This window comes from Octodon degus, unplaced genomic scaffold, assembly GCF_000260255.1.
Source record: "Octodon degus isolate 3935 unplaced genomic scaffold, OctDeg1.0 scaffold00184, whole genome shotgun sequence".
NCBI classification, from domain to species: Eukaryota; Metazoa; Chordata; class Mammalia; order Rodentia; family Octodontidae; genus Octodon; species Octodon degus.
In genome coordinates, this window is record NW_004524760.1 from 517,187 (window position 1) to 530,785 (window position 13,599).

Here is a 13,599-nt window from a genome sequence, read left to right on the forward strand (position 1 = left end):
AACCCGCAGTAACTCACAGAGCCCGCGCGTGAGGTGCCCAGGGCATCCGAGCCGCTGCCGCTTAAAGCGCAGCGCTGCGGCCGCTGGCGGCGGGCCCGGCCCGCTCTAGTCTCCGCCAAGGCCAATTGGAACCGATTTGGGTGTGTGAGGCTGTTGTTTCTCTCTCTGTGCCGGCCGCCCGCTCTCCGGCCCCCGCTGACGCCCTCTCTTCTGTCTTCTCTTTCTTCTTCTAGGAGGAGAGTTAATATTGCCCATTATCACGGAGGACTCCCTAGACCCCCCTCCTGTGGCCACCCGGTCCCCCTTCGTGCCCCCGCCCCCCACCTTCTACCCCTTCCTCCCGGGCGTGGGCGCCACGCAGGACACCCTGCCCCCGCCCGCCGCGCGCCGCCCGCCCCCTGGGGGCCCGTGCCAGGCCGAGCACGACGACAGCGACTGCGAGGAGCCCATCGAGGCCTCGGGCTTCGCCTCGGGGGAGGTCTTTGACTCCAGCCTCCCCCCCACGGACGACGAGGACTTTTACACAACCTTTCCCCTGGTTACGGACCGCACCACCCTCCTGTCGCCCCGCAAACCCGCACCCAGGCCCAACCTCAGGACAGACGGGGCCACAGGCGCCCCCGGGGTGCTGCTTGCCCCCTCCGCCCCGGCCCCCAACCTGCCGGCGGGCAAAATGAACCATCGAGACCCGCTGCAGCCCTTGCTGGAGAACCCACCCCCAGGGCCCGGGGCCCCCACGTCCTTCGAGCCGCGGAGACCCCCGCCTCTGCGCCCCGGCGTGACCTCAGTCCCTGGCTTCCCCCCTCTGCCCACAGCCAACCCCACGGGCCCGGGGGAGCGGGGCCCGCCGGGCGCGGTGGAGGTGATCCGGGAGTCCAGCAGCACCACGGGCATGGTGGTGGGCATCGTGGCAGCTGCGGCCCTCTGCATCCTCATCCTGCTCTATGCCATGTACAAGTACCGAAACCGCGATGAGGGCTCCTACCAGGTGGACCAGAGCAGGAACTACATCAGTAACTCGGCCCAGAGCAACGGGGCGGTGGTGAAAGAGAAGGCCCAGGCTGCCCCCAAGACGCCTAGCAAGACCAAGAAGAACAAAGACAAGGAGTATTACGTCTGAGCCCCCAGCCGGCACCAAGCCCCACTGCCAGCTGCTGCCCCTCCCGGGAAGGCCCGGGGAGGAGGGGCGGCCCTCTCCCAGCCAGGGGCCTGGGGACCCTCTCCCTGGCTGCCACAGGCTTCTCTCAGAAGAGGAAATGCAAAAAAAAAAAAAAAAAAGAGAAGGAAAAGGAATAACCCCGTGCTCGTCCCCTTTCTCCTGCTGCCCACAGCACCGCACTGTCAGCCCGGAGGCTGTCTGTCCCTTTGGGCCCTGCGCCTGCCGGGAAAGGCACAGCTCATAGCCCTGGGTTGATTTATTTTTTTAAGGGGTGGTAGTTTTATTTTGGTGGGGTTGGGCGGGAAGGAAGGCTAGGGGTTTTGTAAAGTGTCCACTATATGTCCTGTTCATTTCCCTCAAGTTTTCTTCTTCCTCCTTTGGTCCCTTCTGCCTTCCTTCTCTTCCCAAACCCTCCAGTCTCCTCCCCAGGCTTACTGTGTCTGTCCCTACCCTCCCTCCCCACTTTTTTCTTTCTTTTTTATTCTCTTTCTCCTTCCTTTTTCTTTCTTTTATTTTTTGGTGTGTGTATCAGATCTTTCCCTTTCTTCCTTTTGGGTCTCCAGAGTTGGTGGGAGAAGGGCGGGAGGGTGGGCCTGGAGCAGCCCAGTGGGTGGGTGGGGAGCAGGGGAGCCCAAGATGCCCCAGCTCCCCTCACCAGGGAAGGTAGCCCCGGACCATCCAGGGAAGGGATTCTGGCCTAGCTGAGGCCTGTTCTGAGTGCCGCCGGGCGACGTGCATTGCTGGGGAAGCTGCTGGAGGAGCAGGGTGGGGGTGGGGGGCGGGGAGAGGCAAATGCAGATATATATTAAAGACAAATAATCTAGATATCAGAGCAGCAGCCTGTGGCACCCGCTAGGTGCGGGCACAGGGAAAGAAGGGAGCGAGGTGGCGTCTGTGGACTGCTGGGGTCACCTTTTGGCCCATGGGCTCCCTGCTCCCCCAGTTTTTTTTCTCTCTTTGTTAACAAATTGTGTCTGAGTCTTGGAAAACACCCCAACCCCGGAAATGTGTGGGAAAAAGAAAACAAAAACTTTCCAAATTCCAACAGTCCTGTGCAGTTTGTTTGGGGTGGTTGCCTTTTGGACCCTGGTCTTGGCTTGGGGCCAGATAAATCACCCTGGAACTTGCCCATGGCTTTGGGCTTCCCAAGAAGCATGATCTCACCCCAAGGTCTCTCTGTGTGGGGGTGAGGAGGAGAAGCATACTCCTGAGCCTGGCTGGCCTCGTGGTGGTGGTGTGGACCTCGGCTTCTCGGAGGACTGTGAACCAGGTGCTCACCTGGGGCAGGACAAAGGCTGCCTGAGCCTTGTTCACCTTGGAAGGGAGGTGGCTGGTGAGAATCAGTGCTCCATCCAGGGCCCCCAGGGATCAGTGGCTTGAGTCGCAGCTGCTTCTGTCCCCTCTTTCAGTCTCTACCCCTTCCCTTGTACCACCAGCAGCTCAGACCCTGAGGCCTTCCCTGTCCCCTGGATGATGGCCACAGCTCCTGGGACAAGGCAGAAGCAGCCACTGTGGAGTCCACAGCTTTGTGGAGACCTGAGTGGGTCGCAGTGGGGGAACAGTGCTGTGTTCGTTCAGCTTCTCCATGACAGGAAGCAGATGCAGATCCATGAGGACCCACTGTGTAGTCCTCAGGGGTAGTCACGGTATGTGACACATAAGATGTGATGCAGCCATGTTGCTGTCCCTCAGGGCTCCTCCCTGCCTTCAGAGAGGTGGATCCCGCCTCCCTTCCCAGCTCTGCTGGCCCCTTGGTACCCATCTCCCTCCACTGCCCATGTGGGCAGGGAACTGTCCCTTCTTGGCACAGCCATCTCTGTGCAGCTTCAGAATCCGGCTCAGGCTCATCTTCTGGGAAGGACCTTGTGTCTTCTAGTGCTCTACAGCATGGTTCCTTCTCATCCCTCAAAGTTCTATCCAGAGTGAGAGAGTAGGTTCCCTGCCATTCCAAGGGTGAACTTCCAAGGACTTGGTCTCCCTGCCCTATTGGGATCGGGATGCCAGCCCTGCTGTCCTCAACTTCACCCTGCCTTGGAGCCTGGGGTCAACATCTTGAGGTCACCTTTCAGGACTCTGGGGAGCCATGGCATGGACGGGAGCTGCCTGGGCATGCTGCTGCTGTGCTGGAGACAGCCTGGCCTGGAAGCCCTCTGTGAATGTCTGCCCAGGGGCAAGGTTTATCTCAGGTTCCCCTTTCCCCATTGTCACTGGTCAAAGAAGTTAGGCAGGCAAGCAGGAGTTCCTGGGGCATGAGGGCAGGAATATCTTACTCCAGAAATGTTTCTAGTGGCCCTGAATGAGGTTGGAGAGATTCAGGAGTTAGAAGGATGGCCTGGGTCCCTGTTGCCATGTGGTTGTGGGACTCTGTCTTTCCCACTCTGAACAAGGAGGCCAAGGGCTCCATTGTCCAGGGCTGTGTTGGAGGAGGAAAAGTTCTAGACTGGGCTGCCGCCTCAGTGTGCCTGTGTACAGGCACCTCAGCCTCACTGCACATTGGGCGCTGAGGGTAGCACCTTGCCTGGGTTAGACTCTGAGGGTGTGGCTCACTGGACAGTGACCCCAGGGGAGGCCCAAAGAGCATCTGGGGGGTGCTGAAATTTCAGGAATTGGGCTGATTGACAGAGGCCTCCAGGGGGTGTCAGGAGACTCCACCTTGGGTACCAAAGACAAGGGCTTATGGAAGCTTGAGGTGAAATCTGGTTGATGCTCTTTGTCCTTGAAGAACTTCTTAGTCACTGAAGACCCCCTTGGAGGTGGGTGCAGAACCCAAAGGGTCCTGCTTGCACCTCCACATACAAGCACTGGGGTGAGCTTTGGCCTAGCAGGGGACAGGACTGAGAGTTCTGACCCCTTTTCCTCAGTCCCCACCCTCTGAGTCCTCTGCTGCCACAGGGAAAAGACATTTGCTGGTCTTGGGTCCTACTTCCCTACATCCATTTCCCTTGGCCCCACTATAGTGGGGTCCCCAGCAGTGTCAGCAGTCAGGAGTCCCCATGGTGGGCATTTGAAAGAGGATGTGTCCCTAGGGGAGGCCTGTGTGTGGGTGGTACAGGCCTCCTTCCTTGGCAGGTTACACACCTGGCCATGGTAAAACTGCTCACTTCTCAGAGTGGCCCACAGCAACCAGCTCTGTTCAGTAGCAGAAAGGTGACACACCCTGGAGGTAGCAAACCCTGGGTCCTGGAGGCTTGTACTCCCTGGAAAGACCAGGAGTGAGGCTGCTATCAGTGTGGGTAGAAGGACAGACTGGCTTGGTGAGCAGAAGAGACATCCTAGGGAAAGAGCAGAGGCTATTTTTCCTCTGGGTTCTGCCTTCTAGAAGTTTCTGGACACCCTGGGGCCCCAAGAATATGGAATGAGGCTAGGAAAGACAGCTGTTGCCAGATGAGCAGTGGGTGACACAGGACAGAAGCCAGCATATGCAAATAATCTTGCTGTGGGGTATCTTTGCAAATGTGACCCCCCCCATGTTAGTTTTTTTTAGGTTTTCTTCTTTCTTTCTTTCTTTCTTTCTTTCTTTCTTTCTTTCTTTCTTTCTTTCTTTCTTTCTTTCTTTCTTCTTTCTTTCTTTCTTTTTAGACAGCTCTCTGTACAGTCCAGGCTGATCTTGAATTCATGTAGTACACGCTACTTTGAACTTGTATTGATCCTTCTGTCAAAGCCTCCTGAATGCTGGGATTATAGGCATGTGTCACCATGCCCAGCAGTTACTCCTACTTCTGTCCTGTTGGTCTCGAGCTCTTTACTGAAGTTGGCCATAGTCAAATGGCCAAAGAACATTGTTCTAGAGGCCAGGGGCTGCAGCTAACAAGACCAGGCAAGGGCAGGGATACTGTCCCCTGGGGACTGGGAGCTGCTGTTTCCTGCTCACCTTTCTGATGTGTGCGTGTGTGTGTACACATTGATATGGGGTCGCCTGGGCTTTGGGGGCTCATTGGTGAAGGCTTGGCACGCAGCTCCTCCCTGCAGGAGTGGCTCTGCGGAGCATTGTGTTGCCTCTTTTTTTTTGGTTGCGGGGCCCTGGCTCCACTGGGAGGCATAAGAAGGTCCTGCCCCTGCTCTCAAGAAGCATCTCTGCCTGCCCAGGCAATGAGGCTAGGGTGGCCCAGGGCACTGTGGTAGAGCTGCACCCAGCTCGAGTTCTAACTCTGCCCCCTCCTAGCTGTGTGTCAGGACCATCAGCTTCTTCACCTGGCACCTGGGGCATGAAAACTGGCCTAGAGAAGGCTTCCGTCCTCACCTTCTCACCCTAGAGAAGACCCTGGGGCTCCTTTCCAGTGGCACCGACAATCATGGTTTTTTTCCAGTTTTTACTCTTTATTTCATTCCTTATGTGGATGCCCCTCCAACCAGCTCTGGGACATGAGGCCTCCTGGCCCTCTGGGGACTCATTGGCAGATGGGAGGGGGAAGACAGGTATGTGGCCATGACCATTAGTCAGCGAGTCACCAGGTCTTGGGCTGGCCCTGTACCCTGGAAGGAGTGTCTATGTGGAGGAAGGGTGGGCACTGCAGGCAGGAGATGTAACCAAGCATGTGGCAGGCGTGTGGTGAGGGTGGGCGTGGGCCAAAGTGGCTAGGCCAGGCTTCCAGAGGCTAGGCCAGCCCTGTCAGACTCTTGACACTTTAGTCTGGGACCAATGAGGACTCTAACACCAACTAACACACCCTATTCCTTCCCTGCCAGAGAGCTGACACCCACACACCCCTTCTACTTGGTCAGAACTTTGTTGCTTGTGCTGAGCCAGGGGACGTGGCAGTCAGCTCTGAACCCCAGGGCTGTAGACAGTGGGCAGAGAATGGTGAGAGGCCTGATATGGCAGCCACGGAGGTTGGGGGCATCAGGGAGGTGACAGTCCACAGAGCAGATTCCTGCTAGTCAAGTGTCCTTTGACCTTTCTGTGCCAGAGGAGGCTCCTGACTGAGAGGGTTCCCAGGGCAGCCTTGGGTCCTTGGAATCGGAGGCCTTCAAGCACCTCTGCTGTCCCCAGAAGCTATCGCTTCTTCCTCTTCACCCCTCTGTGGGCTCTTAGGAGGCTAGAGTCTTGTGGCTATCAGGACACAGGGTGCTAGTGTGCTGTCTGTCGCTTTCTTTACTGCCCTGTTCAGGAGTGACACAGAGGTGCAGAGGGTGAGGAGAGGTGTCTCAGGATCCTGAATGACCTCTGACCCCTGACCTTTTTCCACCCTGAGGACTTGGGAGATCTTGCCCCTTGCTCAGGACTAAGCCTCCTGAACACATTGTGGGGGTGAAGCAGGCAGTGTCAGCCCTGTCAGACTCTTGACACTTTAGTCTGGGACCAATGAGGACTCTAACACCAACTAACACACCCTATTCCTTCCCTGCCAAAGAGCTGACACCCACACACCCCTTCTACTTGGTGCCTTTTAAGGGAAAGCTGGGGTGGCTGGGTCATTTGGACTTCCTGTGGTAGGATGAAGGGCAGAAGGTAAAACCACACCAATGGCCACAGGCTCAGCTCTGGGCTTCCACTCTCCTATGGATGTCCTACTATGTGACTCTGAGCCAGTCCTATCCCTCTCTGGGCTTTTCCTTCCCCCTTGTCTGTTCTGGGGTTCTCTGGAGGAGGAAAACATGGAAGGAGGCAGGGAGGCAGGGGAAGAAGAGGTCCCAGGGCTGTCCACTCACTGGTTCTGCACATCTTGGAGGGTATCAGGCAGCGGCAAGTTCTGGGTCTCAGGCAGCAGCAGTGCAGCCAAGCCACTCACCACTGGCAGTGTCCCATACAACAGCTCGGGCAGTGAGGGGCTGTGAATGCCCAGCATCCGGACCAGAGGCCCCAGGATGGCTCCTGCACGGGCAGCCATCTGGCCCAGGCCCACAGCTGTCATCCTGCAGGACAGATGCACCTATGAGGAGCCACTTCCTGGCCCTTGGCCTTGGCCTTATGTTTAGCCACACTTGGCCTAGCAAGGCCCTGATGGTCAGGCCTGGCTGGGATGTACCTGGGCCACATGAAAAGGAGACGCTAGAAACTCCCCTGCCCCCGGGACAGGAAGCCTCACCTGAGCACAGTGGGGAAAAGCTCATTGCTGTAGACTGTGAGGCACGTGAAGGTAGCCCCCAGCGACCCCAGGCCCAGCACAGCCAGGGCTGAACGCAGTGACCCCATATCTGCAGACAAAGACAGGTTGGCAGGGTTGGCATCCAGACTGTGGGGGACAGTGGGATTTCTTTTTTCCCAGGGCTTCTCCCTGTACTCCAAGCCTGCAATGTTTCCACTTGGGGGGGTCGCAGACCCCACACTGTACCCTAAGTGACTTCTGACAATATCTCTTAGAGGTGCTCCTCTGTGCCTATCCTCTCCTGATGAAATCCAACCCTCTATTTTTTTTTTTCTGCCACACATGTCTGTCATTTTGCCCCCTAGACTCTGGCCACTGCACATGCCCAGTGCAGCCCCAGCTCCCAGCAGGGCCTCTGCTAACCAGGCTGCTGCTCTCTGAAGGGGACCCAGGGTCCCTGTCCCTGACTCTGAGCCCAGGGGTAGGAAAGCCTCCATTGGGAGCCTGTGCCACTCACTGTGTGGCACCAGTGTGTTGGCCAAGATGCAGAGCCCAGGTAGCACCAGGGAGCCGGCCTGTGAGGGGCGGCGGCCCAGGTGGCCCAGCAGCAGCTTGGTGCCTATCTTGGCAGGGATGTCCACAACCCCGATGAGCACCTGGAGCAGGAAGATGTTGCTGCCCAAGGCCTGGAGGTCCAGGGCCAGACCATAGAAGGTGAAGCCAAAGGCAAACCTGGGCAGAGACAGAGAGAGGCTGGGGTTAGGGTTGCTCTTTTCCTGCTTGGTCTCTGATTTCATTTCCCATTTGCCAAAGGGACCCTTCCTCAGGTTGGTCAGTGGGAAGCACTGATGAGAAGCTTGGGCACAGACCCAGGTGGAGGAGGCAGGAGCCAGGGGTGTCTCTCTCCCCTTGGTTGCATTGTCTGGGAGTGGCCATGTCAGTCCATGGCTCCAGCCTCCCTCCACACTACGGTAGTTCTGGTCTTTGCTGAGTAGCCCAGGTTCCTGGATTCTCACAGTAGCCCCACTCCTGATCTGCACCTGTGCCTGTCTGTGGCTTCCCAATCACCTGCTGTCCTATTTGTCTTACTGGCTGCCCAGTGCCTTGGTCATGAATCCTCTTATTTGCTTGACCTCCACAGCGCCCTCAGGGAGCCCCCTGGTGGTTCTTGTCAGGCTAAAGGGAAGATGTAGGCAGGGACCTACCAACATAGCATGGAGATCCAGGTCCGGAGGCGCAGGCTAGGTTCGTGTAGCAGGGCACCCAGGCTGGCAGAAGCCTGAGCCCCACTCAACTCCTCCTGCATGGCTAAGAGCAATGCCTGCGGGGTAGGATGGTGTTGGCCCTGAGAGTCCCAGAAACTTTCTCCTAGAGACCCTCATCCCAAAGGAGCTGGGCCCTTGAGCAGGGTCAGGAAGGGAGCTGAGGGCAGGGGTTCGGGCAAGGCCTGGCTCCACCTCACCTCCCTGGTCAGGGTGTCCCCTGCTGTCTTCCGGTTGATGGAGGCCACCTTCTGCAGCTCCTGCAGGCCGAGATCCAGCTTGCCCATGGATAGCAGCCACCGTGCCGACTCTGGCAGCCACCTGAAGTGGGGCCGTGGGAAGGGTCTGCAGTGTTGGAGGGACTTGGACCTGTTGGCTGCTAAGACCCCCCACAGAGAGTGTGGCTGTGCCTGCTGTATGCTATGGTGGTCCCAGTGCAGTGGTGCCTGGGTCAGGGAGGTGCGTGGCTGAAGGGGACACCTGGAGCACAGGGACATATCTGGGGTGCCTGTGTTCTGATCTGGAGAAGTGTGCTGGGCTCCCAGAGTCCTACCCCGGCTCTGCAACCCTGGTCTCTGGCACCCAAGGCCTCTGCTCCCAGAAGTAAAGGAGGCTCCTGCACTAGGCCCCCAGGAGAGTGCAAGGTCTCCTCCTCCAGAAGGAAAGTGTTCAGCACCTACCACGAGTAGGCAAAGCAGAGGAAGAAAGGGGCAGAGACGGCCAGCTGCAGCAGCGTCCAGTGACGCAAGCCATAGGCCACTGCAGCCATCAGCATTTGGCCAAAGCTGAAGCCCAGAGAGTTCAAGGTCATCATCAAGATGCTGGCCTGCGCTGGTGTCCACTCCATCACTGCAAGGAGACGTGGGTCAGACCCAGGGCCTGCCTCGAGCTTCCTCTGTGTGGCACCTGCCCAGGAACCTACAGAGACTGGTTGTGCTCATCATGACACCCGCCACCGCGAAGGCTGCTAGGAAGCGGAACAGGCAGTAGAGCGGGAAGTTAGGGGTGAAGGCGGCTGCGGTGCCCGACACGGCTATCAGAAGGTAGCTCCAGCTCAGCACCACCTTGCGCCCAAACCTGCAACACACACACGTTGACCAGCCACGTGGAGCTTGGCCACAGAGAGCCCACCCCGTCTGTGCTTGCTACATCTCAGGCAATCCCCTCATTGTCCTTCATAGAAGCCCGTGAGCGTAGACAGAACCCAAGACCCACTCAGAAGGCATGCTTAGCAGGAAGTGAGCTCCCCATCCCCAGGAGTGTTCAAGCAACATTAAAGGCAGTGCATGACCCAGCACGTTTTGTTTGTTTCAGACAGGGACCCATTTAGTCCCCTAGTTGCCTAGTCTGGGCTGGAACTTGTGATCCTCCCACCCCAGCCTCCCAGAGTGCTGGGATCACAGGCATGTGCCACCATGCCCAGCCAACCAGCTGGTGTTGCCAGTGAATATTTGTTAAGAAACAAGCGTGCTGGTACTAGGAACAGCTACTACAAAAACAACAATATGCAATGTATTAATTATTATAACTGTACTCCTAACCTGTTTTGGAAACTGTCTCATTGCTATTTCTTTCTCAATAAAATTATTAAAATTAAAAAACAAAACAAAACAAAAAAAGAAACACGGGTGCTGTACAACCCCAGAGCAAAGCTGTGAATCTGTGGCTCAGAGAGGCGGTGATTCTGGGCCTGGGGGCATACACCTATGATCCTAGCACTCTGGGAGATTGAGGCAGAATTGCTAGCTCAAGCCCAGCCCAGGCAACTCAATGATTTAGTCAGACTCTGTTTCAACATAAAACATGGAAAAAGGGCTAGGGTTGTAGCTCAGTGTGATGGCCCTGGGTTTAATCCTGAGTACAGGGAAAAGAAAAAGAGAGTGACAGGAGGAAACGGCTGGGCCAGCGCCGCAACACTCACCTGTCCGAGGTGCAGCCACACACTGCAGCACCCACCAGGATCCCGGCCAGGAAGATGGACTGGGCCATGGGCCTCAGGGCCTGAGAGTCACACACCAGGTCCCACTGTGGGGAGAGAAAGAAGATAGAGCTCAGGAGGCTGGGAGAGCCTAGGTGGGAGGGAGAGGGAACAGACACCAGGGAAATGGCCTCAGAGCAGGGTCCTGGGGGCAGCAAGGACACCACAGATGTAGCTGGGTCTTTTGAGGAGCATCTTATTGCTGGTCTAAGTCCCTGTGTGGCTTCCTGTTGCCCCACGGGCTCCCCCACAGACCCTCTCTGGTCCTCTGCCCTCTGCCCCTCCTCAGCCATCCTGCAGTGACCCTGTTCTCTGCCCATAGGTTGAGTTCCTCCCGTTCTTACAGAGAGGCCTCTTCCTGCTAGCTGGGAAAAGTTGCCCTTCCCCAGAGGCCAAGATTTGGCTGATGTCCCTTCTAAGAAGCCACTTGGATTTATCCCTGCTTTGGGGAACCCATTGAATTGTCATCCAGTCCTCAGTGACTCAGTCCCTGGGGGTCACAGCTGAGTGTCAGCAGGCCAGGACCCCATGCAGGTATGGACATCAGAGGAGCCTGCATTCAGCTGGTCTCTGGGGACTGAGTCATGCCACCCTTTCCCTTATGGGACACATGGCTGACAAGGGGCTATGAGACAATGCAGGGGTGAGAGAGGCCCAGGAGGTCCCAGAACAGGACCATTTGTGTGCAGCCAACTGTGACCTGTGACTTTGACTTTCAAGGTGCAAGAACATGGAGCGGGTGCCTGGTGGCCCTTACCTTGGTCACCACGGTGGCAGTGAAGGTGCTGTGGTCATAAACCCAGCCATCCAGGCATGGCTCTGTGGCAGCCTCGCTCCAGTTGGTGGCTGTGGCATTGGAGTCCAGAATCTGCCACTGTGGATGGTGGAAGCGGCGGCATGGGTGGGGCTGCTGGTTGGGACCCAGAGGGATGGACACAGCCAGGAGGGCCTGGGGGTCCAAGGTCCCAGGGACACTGGCTTGGGTGGTGCTGTTGTCCAAGAGGGGCACCCAACAGCGGTGGCTGGGCACAGCAGCGGAAAAGTTTTCCAGCATGTTCTGGGTGGTGACATACATGATGGGGACCACCAGGGCCACCACCTGGAGAAACTGGAACCTGCCCAGGCCTCCAACTTGGTCCAGGAGCTCAGGAAATCCCATGGGGCCCGCTGGGGGCTGAAGAAGGGCCACTCCACAGAGGTCAGCTCAGGCCACAGGGTCAGTGTGGCACACCTGTGTCTCCTATGGTGGTGCCCACACCAGCTTCCCCAGCTGGGCTGCTGAAAGCATGGCAGGGTCCACCAGCTCCGGCTGCCACCTGGGCCTGTGCTGTGACCCTCTCTTAGTTGCGACTATGCCAACCTTCAGCAACAAGTGAATTTGGGGTGAGGAGAGGATTAAAGAGTGACCAGTGGTCACTTATGGAAGAGAGGTTAGTAATCATTTTTTAAGACAATGTTTAACTGGCTCTGAGGGAGGGAGACAGCTGGGTGTAAGTCCAGCATCTCCTCTGCCTGTGGGTGCTGCTCCTGGGGCAGCTGGGTGTGAGGGCTGCCTGTTCTGCTTACCTAGGTGAAGGTGAGCAGGGGTTCTCTGAATCTCCAGGCGGATGTGAGCCTCAAGCTTGACCCCGTGTGTCCCTAAGACTCACAGCCTGCAGGCTTCACTTGTGTCACCAGCTTTGCTGTAACCCTCTCCCAAGTCTCAGGGTGGGGAGCTTCTGACATTCTCATATACCCTGTGAACCCCTTGATTTCAGACTCCAAAATCTACCCTGACATCTCTGCCCCTTTCCAAATACTCTTCCCAGGACCTGTGCCACAGGTATGAACTCCTACCTCAGGGTTTCTGCCCCAGAGCCAGTATCACCTTTTCTCTCTTCTGCTCCTCAGTGCCCTGTCCCCCCAGTGGCCAATAGTGCCAGTTCCCCTTCCTGAGGGTCTTTCTCTCCTTGTCTTCCCCTGCCTGATTCCTGTCTCTGTTCCTGTCCCTGTTCCTAACCCTCTGACTACCATCACATGACACACCTGTGTGCCAAATCCTGCTAAAGAGCCAAGCATTCTGGCTCCAGGACAGCTGGCAATGCCTCACCAGAAGAGGTGGTGTGTGTGCTGGGCAGAATCAGGGAGGTCAGACCAGGCCAAGAGAGCTCTGTTGGCTGTGATACCTTCCAGGCTAAAGGGTCAGAGAACATGAAGCAGCAGATGTGTGTGCGTGTGCATGTGTATGTATCTGTGTATATGTGTGTACATGTGTAGGTACATGTGTGCACTATGTTCATGCATGTGCAGTGTGACAGTGAGGGCCCCCAGCTGTTCATCCTTATGTGCTTTGGACACAAGATGTCCACGGCAGAAATGACTCCTCTCATCTGCCTCCTTTGCTCCTGCTTGCTTCCCTTTCTCCTCTGCGCAGCTCACCAATCGAGGCCTTTTTGACTCCTTGAACTCCACACCCACCTCACCCATGCTGGCCCACCATGCTCCTCTTTCACTTTTGCTCTGCCTGCAGCCCACATTGCCATCTCCAGGCTCATCCAGGGTCACATCCTTCATGCTCGATGCGCTTCCTCCTCCAAGCTTATTCCTGCCCACCCTGGGGCTTGGAGTCGGCAGGGGAGGGCAGTTTTCGTATGTGCCTGCACTCTCCTATTATGATCTCATGGTTGTATGTCTAGCCGGTTCCTGGAGGGTGGGGACCTTCTTAAAGTCTCTTTGGAGCCCAGCACTTATTTGGACAGAAAATGAAGGTTCCATGAAGACTTTCTGAAGTCCGTGATGATTTTTACAACTTCTTTTTTTGATTATGAAATTTACAACCTCCTGAAAAATTTAGAAAATGTCGAAAAATTAAACAAAAATCAAAATTATTCTAAAATTCATTAACTAGTGACCATTATTGTTTACATTTTGGTGTACATATGTCTAAATAAGGTACATTTATCTCCTTTTCGTAAACCCCAAAGAAAAATCCCCCAAAGAGACATCCTATTTTGATTAGCAATTTTTAACCTCTTCACATTTATTGTGATTATTGACATGTTTGAATTGTGGTATATTTTCTTTACCATATTTCCCCCTTAAATCTTTCTTTGTACTTATTTTCTGTTGAGTTTCCTTGTCTCCTGTCTTGGTGTAGCATTGTGTAAGTATACATTTTTTTTTTTTTTTTTTTTT

At 56.0% G+C, this 13,599-nt stretch overlaps 2 protein-coding genes across 17 annotated transcripts in view; one reads left to right on the forward strand and one right to left on the reverse strand.

The window, feature by feature from the left end:
- Positions 1 to 1,655, forward strand: part of Nrxn2 (neurexin 2) — a 112,150-nt gene extending 110,495 nt beyond the window's left edge. For 8 of the 13 annotated variants that reach the window (XM_004643749.3, XM_023703905.1, XM_023703902.1 and 5 more), the window contains one exon: positions 234 to 1,260. In XM_004643749.3, the coding sequence (XP_004643806.1) occupies positions 234 to 1,120 (887 nt within the window). In that variant the 3' untranslated portion in view covers positions 1,121 to 1,260. Of the gene's footprint in view, positions 1 to 233 lie in introns of all 13 variants that reach the window. The other 5 variants (XM_004643752.2, XM_004643754.2, XM_023703910.1 and 2 more) reach the window with 2 other exon arrangements.
- The window catches only part of Slc22a12 (solute carrier family 22 member 12), a 13,631-nt gene extending 1,814 nt beyond the window's left edge, over positions 1 to 11,817 (reverse strand). The window contains exons 1-10 of one of the 4 annotated variants that reach the window (XR_002818626.1): positions 11,183 to 11,814; positions 10,369 to 10,472; positions 9,370 to 9,524; positions 9,128 to 9,296; positions 8,648 to 8,768; positions 8,391 to 8,506; positions 7,703 to 7,917; positions 7,186 to 7,294; positions 6,809 to 7,012; positions 5,885 to 6,259 (exon numbers count right to left, since the gene is read on the reverse strand). Coding sequence is in view for 1 of the 4 variants with exons in the window: in XM_004643812.2 (XP_004643869.1) it covers positions 6,196 to 6,259; positions 6,809 to 7,012; positions 7,186 to 7,294; positions 7,703 to 7,917; positions 8,391 to 8,506; positions 8,648 to 8,768; positions 9,128 to 9,296; positions 9,370 to 9,524; positions 10,369 to 10,472; positions 11,183 to 11,584 (1,659 nt within the window). In the remaining 3 variants the exon portion in view is untranslated. Of the gene's footprint in view, positions 1 to 5,881; positions 6,260 to 6,808; positions 7,013 to 7,185; positions 7,295 to 7,702; positions 7,918 to 8,390; positions 8,507 to 8,647; positions 8,769 to 9,127; positions 9,297 to 9,369; positions 9,525 to 10,368; positions 10,473 to 11,182 lie in introns of those variants that run through there. The other 3 variants (XM_004643812.2, XR_002818627.1, XR_002818628.1) reach the window with 3 other exon arrangements.
- Between the last annotated feature and the right edge of the window lie 1,782 nt (positions 11,818 to 13,599).